Genomic DNA, 19748 nt, shown 5'->3' with positions numbered 1-19748 from the left:
AAGAGCATATGAAAAAATGTTGTTTGAAAGATTAAATATTTTTGCAAAAATGTTCTACTTAAGGCGAGACACGTCAGGTGAAAACATCGATGTTCATGGGCTCACTTTCTCAAAATAAAGTTTTCCTTACACTCTTGCAACAAGATCTCCACTTTTGTAGCACTTACAGGCTCCAAATGTTCCAGTCTTGTACTTAAGAGTTATTTTCAGTGGCTTAATGTTTAATTCCTGCCTGAGTTATTGAATTCAGAGCCCCAAAAAAAGAGGCAAAATTTTAATTTTTACAGGTTTTCTCACAAATAACTAACTTGTTCAAAAAAGATCTAAAATCCCTGCTGAAAAAAATCTTTAACTAATATACCAACAAAATAAAAATTAAATTTAAAACTGTCTCAATCCATTTAGATTTTGTCGCTGAAAATAAATTAAATTTTGGCCATTTTCATCCCTAAAATGACTTTTTATATGAAAACATAAAATTACAGAAAACATACAGTAATTTACTCATTTATGTCAATTATCTACAACAAAAGTTTCAAATTGATATCTATACATTTATTTTTTCCTATTCATCTGCAGTATCTCGCCTAAAAATTTGTATTTGGCCTACAGCTTTTGCAATTTTGTCCTTTATAAGCACTTAGAGACTTGTTCTGTTCAACTTTAGAAAATAAAAAAAAATCTTTTGACTACTTGTCTATTGTGAATTATTTACAAAGCCTGTTTGTCAACAGGAATTACAACTATACATTCTTTTAACAAATGTAGGTTAGTTCAGTTTTTGCCATAAAAATATAAGTTCTCCTAACATTAGACTGTAAGTGGTGCCAATATTGAAAAAAGTAGTATTATGTGTCCAATTAGCAAATATATTTGGTTTCACTCAACTGCAGTGAATGAGTTCAGATTTATTCACAACTTAACCTACTATGTTGTTCAAAGCCAAAACATTGTTTTCTTTCAACAACAGTTTATAGGTTAACAATTCTTTCAACTTAAGCTGGTGAGTTTAACAAACGCACAAACTTGCATTAATATGAAGAAGTAATATAAGTTTATTGTTGGCACAACATAACTTGTTTGTTGGCAAGAACTTAAACTGTTAAGTTGTAACAATTTACAGCAATACATTTTGGACCACTTATAACTTGCTTGCTTTATTTGATTGAAAAGATATCGGTATGCTCAAAGAACTCAGCTCTTTGTGGCAAAAACTCAACAAAGACTTTTAAGTTAAATGACCTTATTTTTTCTTACAGTGTACAATAAATAAACATACTTCCACAATACTGAAGATATTGGAAACATGCATTTCAGGTAAACTGTCGCCAAGCAATAGCAACATGTCAAACTAGTTTATCTACTTTAAACTATACAGTAATACTGCAAGAACACACAAACTTGGACACACACAAATAAAAATACGTGTACACACACACACACACACAAAGCTCAAGATTAAGGGAGCTTGACAAGTGGGTCAGGGATGAAAGTGGTCTCTTCAGAATGAAAAGCTACACGGCATCATCAATAACATTGGATGTGCGTATTGACAGGGGAATTTATCCTAATTTGTCCAGGTGTCAATATCAAGTGAAGCTGTCAGGGAAGTAGCGAAGGATCTCGGCCCAAGGTTCCAAGCTCCAGCTTCAGCCCTCCTTTCCAACTGCAGAGCACCTGGGTAAGGAAGCGGCTGTGCGATTGATTTGCTGGCCCTCACCCCTTCGGCTGCCAAACTGACCCCACTGCCGCACTTACATCCCAGATAAAACATGACGGCCAATCTATCAAGGCCAGCGTCTGCTGTCTGACTGATAGCAGGCCGTCCTGGAGATGTTTGTCTGATGAGCTTTGTTGAAAAACACAAAGACGCTCGTGGCCATGATTCCCCTCTCATGATCAGCCCAGACAGGGGTGGAATGGGATGCAGATGTGTGGTCCATATGTTGGCACATGGCATCACAGTTTTCTCATGCATGACAGAGAACCTTTGTTCAGGTCACCTCTCTCATGTAAATACTGGTGTAAGCTTTACAGTTGCTTGCCATACATGGCATTTCCTGAACTGTCAGTTGTACCAAGCAAAACAACCTAATTTGACCTCAATTTAAGGTCTATGCTAGGCACAATAAATTATCCTTAACTGACATTCATATGTCTCAAAATCCAACCATGGATAAAGCAGGAGAATTAGGAAACATTCGGGAACTTATGAGAGAACAGTATCCCCTGCACCTGGTGGGATGCAGAATGGCTTCACATTCAGAGGTAAGAGAGGTAAAGAGAATGTCCACTATTCTGGTTTTTGAACCTCAGTTGTATGAAAAATGGGATTGCAGGAAAAAACTGTGAGAAGACTGCGGGATTTTACAGAGTTCCTAACTACATTCAGCCCATTCCACTGATTGCTTTCTCATCCTGAATGCTGCCTCTTGATAGCCCTCCGTGTGGGTAGTCCTGTTAGTAGGACTCTTTGTCCAAGTGTCACTGACGAACAGGTTGGTGAGAAAGAGAGAGATAAGGGTCAATGGTCAAACCCCTGGTCTTGTTCATTCTCTGGCAGCTGCAAGCTAACCAGACTGCCCCGGTCACCAACACAGGGTCAAGGGATGGCAAGGCAACACTTGTTGAGGTAGTGGAAGTCGCCGGAAACCCCTTCACTAGTCAGCCCTGACAGCAAACAGTGGAAAAGGAAGGAGGGGCTCAGAAGAAGTTGAAAAAGACACCAAATCTTTTGTCCCTGTCCCATTTTGACTTTGTTTGACCTACTGTTGTGTTCACTCTTTCAGAGTGAACCTTTGCCAGACTTCTTCCCTTCCCACCAGATTATTGTTCCTCTTCTGTGAGATATCTATGAGGTGCCCTCCACTAAGCTCTGAAATAGATGGTTGAAATAAGAGTTGGACTTTTAGGAAAGAAACATCAGGAAAAGCACATCAGAACATGCACACATACTTCTGTCTTCGAATGAGTGACCTGGAAATGAGCCAATCCAATCAGCTTATGGTGGAGAGTGCAAACAGTAAAACTGGGAAACAAAAGCCTTTCCACCAATACTGCTGGTACTCTGCACAAGCTGTAACACCTACAGTGCACAGTGGAAGACCTGGCTATGAGCCATCATGTGTTCCGTACCCATTAACACATGAAATCAGCGTGTCATACACACCAAAGTCCTGCATAATGATGAGCCAGAAGCATGTCAAATAATCTAAGCCTGGACGAGGTGTGAATGAATCCTATTTCCTCCTGTCTTGATAACCACTGAACCCATTTCCTCCCAATCTAACCACACCAGCCAAACAAAGGTTCTGGGGGATAAGGAGAAGGAGGGAGGAGAACCAGAAAACTCTAGGGGAAAGGAGGGTGGGGGTGCTTGCAGGGAGAACAGGTTGAGAAGAGGCCTCATACAAAAAAATGTTCAGAAAAAGAAGAAAGAATCCATGCATGGATTTCAAATTTCACAGCTGAGCACCTGGAAGAAATTGCCAGGCTTGAAAAAAGAGGTCTTCTTTTCTTTTCTGATAATCTGTGAGCTGTAATGTTGCTGTTCCATACATGAAGCTGGGTAAGGGAGGAAGGACGGCTTTCGAGGATTGCAGGGTGAGGGGGTTTAATGTTTGCTAAAGAGCCACGAGTGTATTGGAGAGTGACAGCAGCACGTGGCTGAACACCTCTATAGGGGGAGGACTGTGTGTGTATGTCCATGAAAGACGAGTCTGTTTTACAAGCCAGCTCAGTATCCCTCAGTTGGTCATGCTAGCAAGAATTTCACACTCATCCTTATAAAGAGCTGGCAATTAGAGGGCCACTATTTCACTTGGAACACTGTTAAGTCTGTTAAGGTCTATTATGTGCTCTTGTGAGCCACAGCCATAAAACATTACAAAAACCATTGAGCTCCATTACAAAGTCAACACCTGCCTCTTTTCTTTGGATTTAATTAAGACATGATAAAATGTAACCACTTTTATTTTTTTTGTGTGTTTTCTCTGTGTATTTTTTTTTTCTCTTTCTTGAGGTGTTTTCAAAAACCTTTTTAGGCAGAACTAATGCCCCGCCACAGGTATCACTTCAAAACCCTTTCAGATGTTAAATCTTGATTGTTCCCCATGAATAATACATTATAGCCTGGGCTCTGCGTACTGGCCGCTGACCAAAGCAACCGACATAATGCAGTCACTGATTCTCAACCGTGTGTGATGAGTGCTCGCCCTACTGCTGGGTGCCAGCGGCCATAACAGCACAATACACCACAAAGGGAATGAAAAGGCCTCATGAAAATGTTGATAATCCAAGCCCCAAAAGACCCCATTCGATACTGGAGTAGTTGTTGCCATTTATCCCAGTGCGCTGCATTGTGTTGATAAACCAACAACAAAGAGAATAAATGCTGCTTAAGGCCTCATGTGGGCCTCAGTGTCAGGCATGCTTGTGTATGCCTCCACTGGCTTCAACTCTCAAAATGTGGTGCAGCGCACACGAGCGTGCACTGACGTAGCACTGGTTAAAGAGTTAAAAGAAACAGGTGAGGCCCTTTTGCATTCGCAGGCACACACACACCACTAAAAAAGAGACGGGAGAGAGAGAGAGAGAACAAAAGGAGTGGTGGGTAATGAATGAGAGACACGAAGAGAGAGAAAGACACAGGCCCCAGTCGCAAGGGGATGGGGCCAGGCCAAACACTCATGCAGATCCAACACACTGAATTTGCATGAGCTGGCAAAAGCACCAGTGGTTCAGCTCTGCTCCAGCTGCCATTCACACATGAATACTCTTTCTACCTGTTTGATTGGAGTCTCTGCTGGAATTGTTATGGCGTTGGAGAATTACTGTAGGCACAATGTATTTGGCTGTACTGAATGTAAAATAGGGCTTATAGATACAGGTTAAAGCCCCCTGTGATTTACCATGTAAAACTTAGGCAGATTTTATGTAGTACATACCCATGCCTGCTTTGTTACAGCGGTGAGATATATGGTATTCAGTTTGAAATCTACAGCTTTTGATGCAATATTAAATGCAGTGAGGTGTTTCATAAATGTAAGACGTTTCAGGGAGCATTTCAGACGATGCAGACAGAGGAAGGGGAGATGGAAAAAGTCGAGGACGTGTCTAGGAGGCAGCTCAGCTGAATCTCTCAAAACAGCTATGACCTTTTCTCTCCATCACTGCGTTTGCCGCTGGCATTGCTACGCAGCTAAGTACCAAAATCGCTGGATTATTGGTCTAAATATAGAAGCAGTCAGACACACATACTCACACTACATGACTCAAACATGTGATCTGGCAAAAATCCATACAATGGATCAGCAAGAATCACAGGATGCACGAGGATATTTTGGAAGACGCAAAGCTCAAAGTGTGAGTCCTGTGAAAGTCTAGAGATGATGCGATGAGCATGTTTTTGCGGTTTTTCAACGGAGGCACAATAGTGGATATACACAGATGACGGTAAATCTGAAAACCTGCTGCTATGTATTTCAGGACTGTCGGTAATGATACAGCACCCTACAGGAAGGTGTGTGCACGCACACACACACTCACACACGCACACACAGACACTCATACTGCTCCCGGAAAAGAGAAAGTCAGTGAGCCAGGTCTTTTCATCAGTTCCACTGCGCTGCCTCGCACTGGGTCAATCTCACCACATCATTAATATGGTAGATGCTATTGTCATTACATCTACAAAACAAAAGCACAGTTTAACATGGCAGCACCACGGATCGAATGCGAAACAGGGAGCTATTAAATATGTTTGGGGCTGAGTAGATGATGGTGTCTGGTATGGGAAAGAAAAAAATGAGAATGAGAGAGAGCAGAAAGTTCTTCACTGAAAGATAACTTGGGCTATGTGTAAGAGTCTGAGACAGGAGAAAATCTATACGTGTGCAGTAGGTGCGATCTATATATACGCGGGTGAGAGAAAAAGGCTTGATGAAAAGCCTCCGAAAGCCCTGTGGAGATCCCATTTGAATACTGAATGGGAGACTGATGCTTGCATGTGTCTGTAATTATAGTTTTTTGTACATGTGACTGCAAGAGCCAGTGCTCTATGTCGGTACCTATGCAAATGAAAACCGAGGGAGTGTGTGCGTGCGTGTGTGTGTGTGTGTGTGTGTGTGTGTCTGTGGTTGCCTGTCTGCATGTTTGTGTTTACAAAGGCCTCGCACATCCCACGATTCTCAGCTTCGCCACAACACACACAGACAGGTGTGAGGACTGGAGAGAGCGGGAGCCCAGATTGCGGAGCATGGCCTCGCTGAGCAAATATTACTCTCCCTCTCAATTTCTGTCTCCCTCCCTCTCCCTCTCTCTCTCTCTCTCTCTCTCTTCCTCTCTCATTCGATGTCTGTCTGTCTCTCCCTTGGTCTCTATGTATTCTCTCTTTCCCACTGTGCCAAACACAGAGGGCCTCTTTGTTATTCAGAGTAGGAAATGCGACTGGAGCCAAATCTGCCCTGCTTTCCGTTTGATATCATCCCTCCTTTGTTCCTACCGTCTCCCATCACCAAGCTCTTGGCCTCAAACAGCATCAGCCAGAGACATGGGAACAAGTGGAGCTTAGACAAGATAGATCTCGTGATGTCCTGGATGTCTGACTTCAAGTGTAGCTCGAGGTGACATTTAGGCTAACGATGAGATAAAGGTCAAATAGATCTGTTCCACTGAATGCCAGTGTGAAAGTGCTTGTTTGAAGGTAGCTGCAGAGCATTTCCCCTGGATAATGCTAGTATGTCAATGAAAAATACAATGTGGTACTGAATATTACACATCCTAAATTCAACCCCAAGTAGAGAGAGATTATGTGAGAGAGAACACATTTAATATTATGCATTATGCGCAGATTTATCTAGGTCCAGGAGTTTGCGAACACCACAGATTAAATTCTAATTTTCTGGATTACAGCTGTGTGAAATAGTTTTTCATATAGAACAGATAAAGGTCCAGAATCACACATCCAAAAACATGAATAAGGCTCAATGGCTGACGAGTGTGTGGCCACACTAAATCCCAATCCAGTTACTCTGTCAGGTGTGACTATCGAGTGGCATCCTTGAACATGCAGGGCAACATCCCCAAAGTAGTTACAAACATTTCAGTATGTGTGTGTGTGTGTGTGTGTGTGCGTGTGCGTGTGTGTATGTGTCTGCTTCGATCCTACCCCAACCCCTGGAGAGCAAAACAGAAGAGTCTACAAGCTGAATGCTAATAATATTCACCAACATCACTTCTCATTCAGATGACTAGCAGTTATGAGCTCAACATCAAAAGCTTGTTTTATCTGCAGAATAAGTGGGAATAAAGGATTTGGTAAATATGGGAAACAGACTCCAGACTCGTACAAACTCGTCTTTACTTGTGGAATGTGTGTCATGCCTTGCTACAGAGTCATCATCGCACTGTCAGGTACATGTGCACATACTGTGTTTGTGGATGAATGTAGAAGATTTGCATTCTTAGCCTGTAGGTATCCACAAGTACAATGAAGCACTAGTTGCAAATTTAAATTGTAAATTTAAAAATGTTGGTGCATGTGCTGTGTAAATGTTAATATAGGAGAGATTTGAACTTAACAATTATTTGACCTATCTTTTGTTCAGATGTCATCACTACTACTATGCTTCAACTAAGAATCTCAGCAGTTATATTGGTTGAAGTATGGAGCCATTACTGATGATGTGACTGCATTTGACATTGTTATATTTTTATTCTCCCAGCAGGCAAGTCTCTGACTAAAATTGAGCAACTTTTCAATAGTTTTTTTCTTTTGGTTTTTCAGTGGAACAAAACAAATACACATACACAGCACAGCTGTGTGTTAGTCACAGATGCTGAGAAGGAAAAAAAAAATCTACATTACAGTAAATCTATTTGCTCCTCTCCTCCCTTTTCTCAGCAGTACAGCAATAGACACCATTGTGCATCTAACTCCTTCACACCATATCCGCCCACCGCAGTCCCTAACCTGTAAGCTATGGCCAGCCAGTTGTTGAGTGTGTTAAAAGCGGAGATAAGGAGAGAGGATGGCAATCTATCACCTCGCGCTGACAGCCTTGCACATCGTCTGTCTCTAGGGTTTCGCTGCCACGCTCCCCTGCAGCTGCTCCTCCTCTCGTCTCCTCCCGTCACTTCTCCTCTTCTTTTCATCTCTTATATCCTATCATGTTTTCCTCTGCTCTCATCTTCTCACCCCCTACGCTGTCCTTGCGTCCCCTTCCACCGTTGTCTGCCCTCACCTCCTCTGCCTACTTAGTATGTCAGTTGCATTGATGGCTATCGGCTGCTTCCCACCCGCCCCCGCAATGCTGTGTCACTTCATTAGACGTGTGAAAGGATGACCTTGCACTCTGCCTTTCTTTTTCTCCAAGTGTCTTTCTTTACTCTGTCTAAGTCATATGCTCCTTCAGCTGTCCCTCTTCCCTCATCACTCTCCTCACATCATCTCATACTCTGCCGCAGCCAGCCGGCCAACCAGCCGGCAAGTGCCCTTCATCTCTCTTCCTCTCTCTCTCTCATTCTACCTTGTCTTTTCCTTGTCTCTCTATTTCCTTCTTTTTCCCTGCCCTCATTGTTCTCCTTCATTATCAAACGCTGTCACAATGTCCCCTGCTGTGCCACCCGGGTTATTTATAGCTAACAGAGGGTGGCGGTGCTGGTGATGTTGAGAGGTGGGCCATCTTGGGCCCTGCTAGAGTGCACACACACATTCACACTCTCCTCCTGACATTTAAACATATGCACACGCACAAAGACACACTTTAAGCATCCATTCTGCTGTGAGAGGGTACTTGGACTATTAGCCAACATGCCCGAGTCTTTCCAACACCTACCTGTCTCTCGGACATGACGTAGAGGTAGTTGCGGTCGAGGGAGAAGGCCATATCTCGCAGGATAGGGCTGCCGTCCTTGATGACTGATATGGTCTCATACTGGACACCACCGTGAGGAGGCCCATCGACACGAATCTGAGAAACACAGAACACAAACAGGATTGCTATTTATATCCGTCTGACAGCAGGAATGGGAAAAAAGACGAAGAGTGATTGACAGGGATGACAGGCGTGGGTCAAATAATATTTGCAAAACAATCTATCATTATCATTCAGCTAAATGGAGATTCAGGTAGGTGGAGATACTACACGAGGACTGTTTGGATAGTGAAGATTGAAGAAGTCAAAACTGCAGAGAGGTGATTAATTGACTTTTAAATGCTGTCTTTTTAATTGCGGAAAATGCGCGGCACTCATCCTGTTATTTCATGGCATGAGATAAATGTCAGCCCCCCCGTGAATCCATGTATGATGGGGTTACAACAACTGTTAAGAATCATATGCTGATATTATTAAACCTTTGTGAAACCTTAGCTCTGTTTTCCTTTCCTCTCTCTCATGATGAATGATGCATTCCCCCAGTAAAGCTTTGAACTTGAGGCCAAGACCACCTAACTACAAAAACAGTGGAAAAGCAGTCAAATGACTTATATAAGGTACATGACCCTCTCTGACTGAAATGGGCCAACCCAGCTCGGGTTTGTCTTTGTTCATCAGATCCTGCTGGCCAAAGATATACCCAGCACAGTAAATCTGGAGGGGTGGCATGGGTTTCCTGACACTGGGCGTGAGAGATGTCTCGGTGATGTCACATGTCAATAGACCCTCCTCCAGCCATGAAAGCTGATGGCTCTATCATCTGTCTATCCCCGCCTGCCTTCCTCCACCCAAACATTCATCTATCTATTCAGATGGTGACAGCACCAAAGAGCAGCCAGACTCTCTATAAAACATCACAGAGGGGAAAGTCAAGGTCATATGTCTGTCAAAAGAAGATCAACTGGAAGCAAATGTGCGCGCACACACAAACACAAGCACAGCCTTTGTGTGTGTGTGTGTGTGTTTATGAATGCATGCATGTTTGAATGTGTGTCAAAATGCTGGATGGTCAAGTGAAAGAAACGTGATGTAAGTTCGCACAAAGCCCCGAGAGCTTTGCCTTCAAAGCCTGGGGGTTAGCTGAGTACACGACAGCAGGCGGCACAGTTAAGGGGCAGAGCTCAAAGTGGTTGAGCCTTCCACGGCTGACCTATGTCTGACCTTGGCAGGCTAATCCAAACATTGAAAAGAAGACATATGTGAAAACCATATGTAGGAGGAGAAAGGCAGGATGTGGGGGCCGTGCCAGTCTTCATCTGGTTACTGACACTGCAGTGTGGAGGGAGACCTCAGCAAATATGCTCATCCATAAAGCATGTCGGCGCATGGCCAGACCAGCGCGGTTGTGTTCACTACTGTGTCAGTGTGGGGGCGTTGCTTGTGTGTGTGTGTGTGTGTGTGTGTGTGTGTCTGTTTATGTGTGTGCACCCGTAAGAGCAGTCTGTCATGCTGTGATATGTGTCCTCGCAGGCCGCCACTAGGGATCACAAGATAACCCGACCTTCCCCCCGCGTGCCTGCAGTTCATCTGAATCAGATTGCTATCACACAGTCTCTCACCACTGTCCAGGGGCCTCTAAATTCGCTTTTGGCCTGAAACACACACTCAAGCACACAGCTGTCTTAGAGCGTGTCCAGAACAAAAACCTCTACTCTCCAGGCTGAGGTACAACACTTTGTTACACACTACAAAAAAGCCCTAACATACCAGGCCCAGCATTACTAAACAGTTAACTGTCCTTTTAAGCAAACACATTTAATCAGAGGTGTGTACAGAGGGATAAATAATGAATGACCTTCTCTTTTCACCATTACTGTCTGTTTCTCTCTGCTTCTTTTGTATATTATTTTTTTTTTCCCGACAGCTTAGGCTTATGGCTCCCACAGAGAAAATGGAATCAACATAACTGACACTCAAGCACTCCAGAAGCACTCTCACCACGTACACACAAACACCCACATCCAGTTGCTTTTCACATTAAGAAGCTGCTTTTCTATAGTAGCTGTAATTCTTGCAAAGTGTGTTACATTCACACATAAGCAGACACAAACACACACCCACAGCATTGTAAGGAAGTGAAGAATTATGTGTGTGTGTGTGTGTGTGTCTGTGAGTGAGTGAGTGAGTCGGGTTAGTAGCATGTGAAGTACTTTGCAGAGTGGGCTCACCTCTGGGTAGGCGAATGAGACAAAAAGGAGGAAAATGGAAACCCGGGGCAAGTAAATAGAGAAACCAGTGCTTACTAGACCAAAACTAATTCTCTCACAAAAAACTTCACCTGTTTACCTCACTCTCCCACTACCATTCTCCCAGCCTCCGGTATCTCCCACCTGAGTGAGCGACTCTCGCGGCCCAAAACATCCATTTCCTCAGCATCGCTTTACTTCCGCCTTTATCCTGCTCTCTCAGGTACTTAAACCTCTACCCTCTCTGCCCCATTTGACCCTGCATTATTTATCAAGGCTAGGTGAGAAGGCTGCTAACAGGTTAGATTCATACCCTCAAGTCTCACTGACAATACTACTGCCCATCTATTTTAGAGGAGCCATCCACTGAAACAACCCCTGGTGCCTCAGAGAGCTGCCCTCGGTTTGGCCTGGTCTTACATGGTTCCACATTTCAACACCATAGCCATTAGCTAGCCTCTCTCTATCACCAGTGTCAGGGAGCTGCAACTGACTCAAGTGAGGAAGGGGGAAAAAAGGTGAAGATGGATAAGAGTGTTGAAAAACATTCTCCATGTACCCCAGGGGCAACATGGCCTGTGCAGTTAAAATTTGTGAAAAGGAAGAACAGCGCTGCCTTGAATGTCAAAAACGGTTCAAACTTCTCGTAAGTTTGAATCGAGTCATTGTGAAAGACACTGATGTCACTGATGAGGAGGACTTCTTAATAAGCTGGCTATGAAATATTGGAGCACATGCTGGTTTGCTGTGTTTGGTTTTCAAAATCCACGCTACTTCCACCACTTTTACAAAACTCCATACTCTTTTACTGTAAAGTATAAGTCAACATTTTCTAAATGCTATCTGTGACAAAGTGGGTGAGAACATCATGTCACCACTGTCCCATGAAGCTAATACTGAATCTTCTCACTCTTTAGAATAGTGAAAGTAAAGAAGTGCAGCATTCTCACTTCACTCAGGTCTGTCAAAATGTTTCCCGAAAGCTTTATTTCATCATGAAAATATTAGAAATTTGAATGTTTCATATTGAAAAACAAATTCCAACACTTTTCTGTTGTTTTACAGAAAGAGCGTCCCGGCAGATGCTATATAAAATACTAAAGAGGGCAAAGTTTCCAAGCTGCTACATCTTGCAAAGAAGGATTAAAAAAGAAACTTTTGTTTATATGTACAAACTATGTTGCAGCACCTAGTCAGGCGTAAGCTGGTGGGAGGTGGGGGGTTTGGCCAGCAGGGGAGCCATGGCAGCAGCATCAGAGGCCTCCCCTTGTGGCTACAAGGGCCTGTGCCAGTGGGGCGCTTTTGATCAGACCATGTAAGCACCCTGGAAAAACGTTTGAAGATTGACCAAACTCCAATTCAAATTGCCCTTCTCCCTCTTTCTCTTTCTATCTTTCTCCCTTGGTCTCACTGGATTTGAACACAGTGCCAAACACTGGATCGCCAACCGTGTGAGCCTGTGTGAAGCAATTTTCTGAGCGAAAAGTGCTGAATAAATCCAGGGTAAAGTGCATCAAATGTGTGTTTTCGGTGCATTGTGGATGCTGCTGCTCAGAGATACAAGTAAGGAAAAGCTTAAACCGCAGGTCCCCTCTGTAGGAACTGTTATGCAAATGCATATATACAATGACAAAATGACTAGTTTCCAAATAGTAGAATCCCACACCCTATGAGAGGCAACTGAGACATAAAATGAGAGTGGTTACAGTGTTTGAAATTCGTTTTAAAAGGAAAACATTCTAATCTAAATGCATTTTTAAAAGCATAACACTGAGAGGGATGATTTGCTGATTTACTGATTTGGTCTCTGTTTCACAGCTTGTCTTTGTTCCACATCAGCCTCTCAATTTTTAAAGAATGTTTCTCCTTTAATGGCCACAGCTGCTAACGATTACCTGAGAGCTGCTTTCTTTTCAGACCTGGAAAAAAAAAAGAAGCTATTTTCTAACCTTAACCTTGAAGGGGGGGGCGTGTTACCATTTTTGAAACAGGATGCACATGTGTACAGGTGGCTGCCAACACCAACACAGATCCATCTGAGGCTGTACATTATTCTACCACCATATTTCAGCTGGCAGCACAGACTGTAACCCACACACGGGAACCATTACCAAACCACAGTGTATGATGGTACACATGAACACCTTGTACCAGGATGGGATAGGATTAAGTCAAATTGTAGGTCTTCCACCTACACCTTGTACCAAAATAGTATAATTGGAGTTGATTTTAGGGAGATTGTCCTTTTATGGCTGAAACTCAGAAACATATTGCTGACAGAGATAGTAACAGAAAGAAAGAGGGTGTGAGTGGAGAGTGAAAGTTGAACTCCCTAAGTAACCTATCTGGCAGCTATCTCCTGCATCTACACTAATCCAGTTCAACAGTCTTGGATGTTGAAGTGATAGGCATTGCCTTTATCTGGCTGATCCCACGCACTGGATTAGATTTTGTGAAAGCACACCACCGCCACGCGCTCTCTCGCTCTGTCTCAATGCAGTGACCCTTTACAGAGACACCGCAGAGCAGGCTCTGCTGCGTAAAGGGAGAAGATTTGTAGTCAAGTGGGTCACGGCGACTGAAAGAGACACAGGTCAGAGGGATCTGACAATGACCATGATAAAACCTTATTCGATCAAATACAATATGTCTGATGGGCCCAATCTTAGTCTCAGTAAATGGCCTTGAATTTGATGCTGAGATTGGTCGGCACCTTGGGCCAGATGACAGGTGACAGACTGCTGACAGCATTTTGAGAGCCAGTGAAGCTTGTCAGGAAGCATCCACAATCTGAAAGGCTTTTGTGACAGCCAAGTGCTCTCGCCACATCGCTTTTGCATTGCAAGCACAATTTTGAGGAAGAAAAAGACATTTTACCTACATACTTGTAATTTCTGTCTAGCTTTTAACGCATCCAAAGTGAGCATCCAGTGGTTTTTAGGACTGAGCTCCAGATCTTTGACAAATGCTGCGGTTAGGGCAAAGGCAAGAGAATGGGCCTGACATGTGTTTTAGTGTGGGAAGAAATAAGTGTAGAAAAGAAATTCTTACAAGCGCTTGGAGAGGCCCCAGTGGAATTCAAACCCAACACCTTGCTGCGGTGCAAAGGATCTGTGTTATAGTGTTTGCATACATGTATGTGAGTACTGCATGTCACATGACAGTGTGGAAAAAGGGTGGCACAAGGGTATGAAGTGCACTGACAGATCCTTTGTCCACCCCCCTGAAGATTGATGTATAATGCCTAGCCTTGGATGAAGTCAGTCCCTTTGGGTGCAAGTTCGGGCTGGCTCAGTGTGAGTAGACTGGTAGTATGAGTCAGCGTGGATGGGGGGGTGGGACTTATCACCAACACACCAGAAGTCTAATATCAGTGAGACACACAAATCCATCCTTATTCCCTCTGTTAAGCGAGACAACAGAGGCACACGCACATGAATGTATGCACATATAGACTATTACACAGCTCATTAAGGAACATACATGAACATTCTCACACACGTGCACAAACATAATCTACTGTCTGTATAACTAACTGGCAGAACACTGTGTACGAATCAGGCTCACTATCTCTATTCGCTTGGCTGTCCTGGAAACCCGGCTTGAAATGTAGCGGACTGCTATTGTATTTCTTTACTTCAGGTGGAATGGGTACAGGTTATTCAGCTGCCTGCGTGTGCGTGTATGCATGTGTGTGTGTGTGTGTACGTGTGTGCATCTCTCTTTCTCTCACTTTCTTTCTCCGTGTACGGGGAGAAAACACGGAGCCTCTCTCCGCCTCGATAACGCATCTAATCCATCACCAGTGTCAGGCTGAAGAATTCTGGTGTCAGTAGCGAGCGGCATGTAGAAAAGTGCTGTGTGTATGTGTGCGTGATGTCTCCCACCAGCCCAGCGCGCCGTCTCTTTTGTTCCTGTTCTTAGTGTACAATATAAGCTCCCATAAGGCTTATGTTAGCCCGCTTGCCTATATGCGCTATGTGTCACTTCCCATCGGACAGACAGAGGCCGGGGAGAGAGTGAGGAAGCATAGAGGGAAAGAAAACGGACAGATGCAGAGATTGGAGATACAGATACAGGAAAAAAAGAAGAAAAAGGCTATATAGTGATGAAGGGCCAATCAAAGAAACAGACACATGGATCAAGGGAAGGACTGCATTCTTGATGTGATTGTGCAGTCTCTCCCTAACCTACTCATATGTTGGCACTATATCTGCTAAAATGACCTGAGCCCTTAGTCAATACAACGGGCAATTACTTCATATTTTTGGCCAGGCACCATAAAGCCTATTGATTTGCGTCTCCGCTCAATGTACAAAGCAGTTAACCCTCTCCTGTACAGCATCTGTCCTCTTTTGATTAGACAGAAATGGAAGGCACTATACCTGACAAATGACACGTTAACTATTTCAACTACCAATTTTTTTATCATCACTGATTGTAAATATTGAAAGAAAACATCCCATCAAATTGATTCCCAGCGAGTCTTAACAACCAATCTCGCAGCAGCCGTCTCTATAATAGCTCTATCCAAGACTTATTCAATTCTATTTTGGCTCTGTAATATTGCCATCTCTCTCGGTCACATAACTCACAACCCTAAACATGATTGTATCAGCACTTTCCCCTGTTTGCCCCGAGTCCAAACAGAAACCAGAGACCGCGGCATGCATTAGGGGTCTGTGGTAGGATGAGATCAGGGCTCAACTCTAATCAGCCCAAACACACATATTAAGCACAGCAGTACAATGCGAGACCTATATTTAGCTCTGCATTAAAACAGCGAACAGAGGCCAGCAGTGCTGGTGGTGGAGGCAGGCCAAGATGGTTCAGAGAGAGCAAAAACGGAGGGATGTGGTGGGAGGGATTTTCTGCTTAGCCCTCAAAAATGGGGTTTCGCCAGTACGGAGAAGCCACTGTTGCTCAACTGGCACGAGAACATTGAGAGAAAAGTGGTTTGTATACACAAACTGAATAGCTGACACCACAATAAGTTTTCTTTTATTAGCTGACCCAACCGAACAAAGAAAGAGACAGATCAGGGAGTAGAGCATGCGAACAGAGAGAGAGAGAGAGAGAGAGAGAGAGAGAGAGAGGATTAAGCATACACAAAAATGGATAAAAAAAGTGATGTCTTGAAGAGTGTGACTGAAAATTGGCAAAGTGTAAATGGGAGGTGAGAAAGGATTCGACACCATGGGTACTCCCAGCAGAGACCAGCAGCGTTCACACTTCAACCCTGGTGATGACAACTACTTGGAGGTTTAACGTACAGACAGCGCCTGCACAATATACGCTACAAGGACAAAACATGTGCTTGAACAAACCCATACGCTTGCTCGCTTACTCTCAAAGTTATATTTAACAATTTCATGTTATCAGAACAAAATAATACAAATATCTTCAGAAAAGGCTGACTTCTAATAATGGAGCCTTCTCTCCAGGGAAAATTATGCTCCAAAGGTGGAGTGCTTACTTCTATGATGTACGTGTTGGAAGGAAGAAAGAAACACTATACTCATTTATCTGAGTAAATAAGCAAAGGTACAAAGCAATCACACAACCATTACAAGCGGTACACAGAGCCAAAGCACTGACTGTTAGACAAAAGTTATTACAGGAATGTCAAACAGTCTGAACCAGAAGAAAATATCACACCTCCTGTTTTCTCCCTCGGCGTACTTCAAAGTAGATCACAAAGATATGCGAATCAAAAAGTAGCTCAGAAAGGGTTCAGGTGAGGGGCAAATTAGCTGAAATTGTTTCAATTTCTCCCACTGGATTTGTGAGATTTAAATGTGGAACAAGATTGGCAGGTAAAAGTGAGATACTAGGAAATTATAGCCAGCGGGATCCGCGCAGCAAATGAGAGTATAAAAGCACTTCAGTCAAGCCCACCTTTTACACCTGTAATGTGTGTGAGCTTTAATAACCTCCCTATATGTTTCATGCTGCCAGCGGTGAGTGAGCATGCTATTGATGAATGTATTATATTGCTATGAGGCTTTGACACTCAATGAAGTCTTCATTAAGGCCACATTAAGTGGGGCCTCTTTGACACGTTCTGGACCTATTACGGATATGTGGCATGTGACATGTAATGAGACGTGAGGAGAGGTAGGAGGAGAAGTAAAGGACATAAAGAAAGGAGAGAAATGTTGAGGTTGAATACGGGGGAGATGCACAATTGCAAGCATACGGTATCTAACATAGAAAGATAGAAACACAGAGAGAGAAAACAGGAGAAAGATTATACCTTGGAGCAAGATAATGTTGAAGTAGTAATCTGCAAGATCCATATTTTTGTTTATTTCTGGCGCCATCCTCCATCGGTCAATAAGTCATTGCTGTGTTGTTGTTTTTTTTTGTATCGTGCTTGTGTGCAGCCTGCTGTGAGCTATTTTCCCTTGGATTTTCAGTGACTGTAATTCAGTTACCATTAAAGCTTGTCTTTTTTTTCTTATATAAGTTATTTAGTCCATATAATGCCAATTCCTCCTGCCGCTCATCACATACACTTACTACATATGACAATTTTCTTCTCGCAAAAACACCATATGCCCAGTTGTTATCACATGAATGCATCACAGACTCAATTAATCATAACGGAGAGCGCAGAAACTGACATTTATTAATGCGTTAGATTAGTTTAGAAAGGCGAGGCGGGATACTGAGGAGCAAGCACAGAGGCCTCGGGGGTCAGGTGATCAGGCTTATATGTCTTTTACAAGACTTCACAACAATATCATAAAACCAACCCATACCACATACAGCGCCATAGAGACGGATGTCACGACCTCTCACCTCCCGGTACCTCTAACCTACCAAGTTCCCAGCAGCCACTGGATAATTAGAGCTCCTCCTGTAGCCTTCCACAAAGAGACAAGGGTAGGATGGACACCACACTGTGAACCTTTAACCTCTGTTGGCCGACTGAAACAAAGTATGAGGGGGGGAGGGATAAGAAAGTGGGATGAACTGTGAGGGACAGGGGTTATCCAATCAGTCCTTTGCAGGGAGACAGTGATGCTACTGATGAGATGGGGGGGTGGGGGGGTTGGACTGTCTGACCCCATTCAACATGCTCACAAGAAAAGCAGGCCAAAACCCGTGTGCTGGACAAGGGTTGCCATGGTAACCTCTCTCCCCTTGGGCACGAGATCAGCGGGGAATCAACTGAAAATGCGTGTCTGTGTGTGTGTGTGTGTGTGTGTGTGTGTGAGGCTTGGAGATGTCTGTTATGTCATCACTATTGTTTAGACCATCTTTGGCTCAGGATGAACTAGTTAAGAGAGTGTGCTGATCTTTTTTGTGTTTTTATCTCTGTCCTTCAAGGGACTTTTGGTTGTTTCAGTGTTGTTTTCCCCGGTGAGAACATGCGGTAGCATTAGCTTGCCAGGAAACACTGGCATTCCAGCACAAACACTCTCTCTCAGGATACAAACAGGATATGTCGGGTCATGACACTAGTTAAGTCTGATTTATCTCTGCAGGTTAATAGCTTTTTGGTGCCACTACAACACCAACGTTGGGACTTTGGTATAAGCCCGCACCTTTTTTTTTCCTACACTAAAACTTCCTTCAGATTTACTATTTTAATATAACACAGTCATTCTTGAACTTGATTTTAAGATTTTTTTTTTTTTTGACTCTATATTAATAATAGCTGTCACTGGGCACCAGTACAGATATTACATGTAAAATGATTTAGTGACATCATGTTTGCATATTCCACATTACTAATTATACTCCATTATTTTACGTAAATGAAGTGCCTTCTCAGACTTTTCCTCTCTGTAAAGGAAGTGTTACATCAGAAAAAAACAGCCAACTTGATGGTGATGAAATAGCCTCCTAAATAATGCAACTTGTGTAACACAATATTTTACACTGTACAATCACAAGAGTGAGCTTTTATTTGATTTATTCTATTGATTCTATACTATATACATTAATGACAATGTATGTGTGTGTGTGTGTGTGTGTGTGTGTGGCCTGATTAGCCAACCCATGAGATCAATGCACTTAGCATTAAATTTCTTTGAGAGGCAATGTCCACGAAAAGGAAATCACTAATTGAATTAAAAAAAATAGCTTTACTGTACATAAATAAATCAGCCAAGATATTCTAAATGACATTTACACTTCCTCAGTAAACTATGTCCAAGCAAGCATGTGTAATGCTGTCTGCACATAAAACAAGCTAATGACTTTCAGGCATACTTGTGAGAGCAGCAAACCAGGCCTTGATTCATTAGTCTGCTAATTAGAAAACACTGTGAAGAATGACTTGTGGTCTTGTGGTCTCAACATCTCTATGCACATTTATGTCATTTAGAGCAAGCGACACAAGCACATAATCAGACATGCACATGCTTGTATACACAGGGACTGTTCTGACTCCACACACGGCATGCGGCTGTGTTTCCCTGTTTGCACATTAAACATGCAAAACAGCAACAGGCCTGCATCTTCCTGTAGACCAGGGGATCAGAGACACTCATCAGTAGAGACATGTGTTGATGACAGAGTATCTTCCTTTATCCCCCGAACACACCCACATACACACTCCCTCGTCCTCTCTCATCCCCTCATAACTCATACACATGCTCTGAGGCGGCAGGAG

At 43.2% G+C, this 19748-nt stretch overlaps 1 protein-coding gene across 1 annotated transcript in view; it reads right to left on the bottom strand.

Moving 5' to 3' along the window:
- Nucleotides 1-19748, bottom strand: part of plxna2 (plexin A2) — a 141269-nt gene that overhangs the window by 88187 nt on the left and 33334 nt on the right. Inside the window, exon 3 of the mRNA XM_070838899.1 lies at nucleotides 8838-8972. Coding sequence (XP_070695000.1) covers nucleotides 8838-8972 — 135 coding nt within the window. The remainder of the gene's footprint in view (nucleotides 1-8837; nucleotides 8973-19748) is intronic.

The sequence above is a fragment of the Pempheris klunzingeri genome, chromosome 11 (genome assembly GCF_042242105.1).
Source record: "Pempheris klunzingeri isolate RE-2024b chromosome 11, fPemKlu1.hap1, whole genome shotgun sequence".
NCBI classification, from domain to species: Eukaryota; Metazoa; Chordata; class Actinopteri; order Acropomatiformes; family Pempheridae; genus Pempheris; species Pempheris klunzingeri.
Note: the sequence above shows the minus strand (reverse complement) of the source record. Positions and strands in the feature narration are given on the sequence as shown.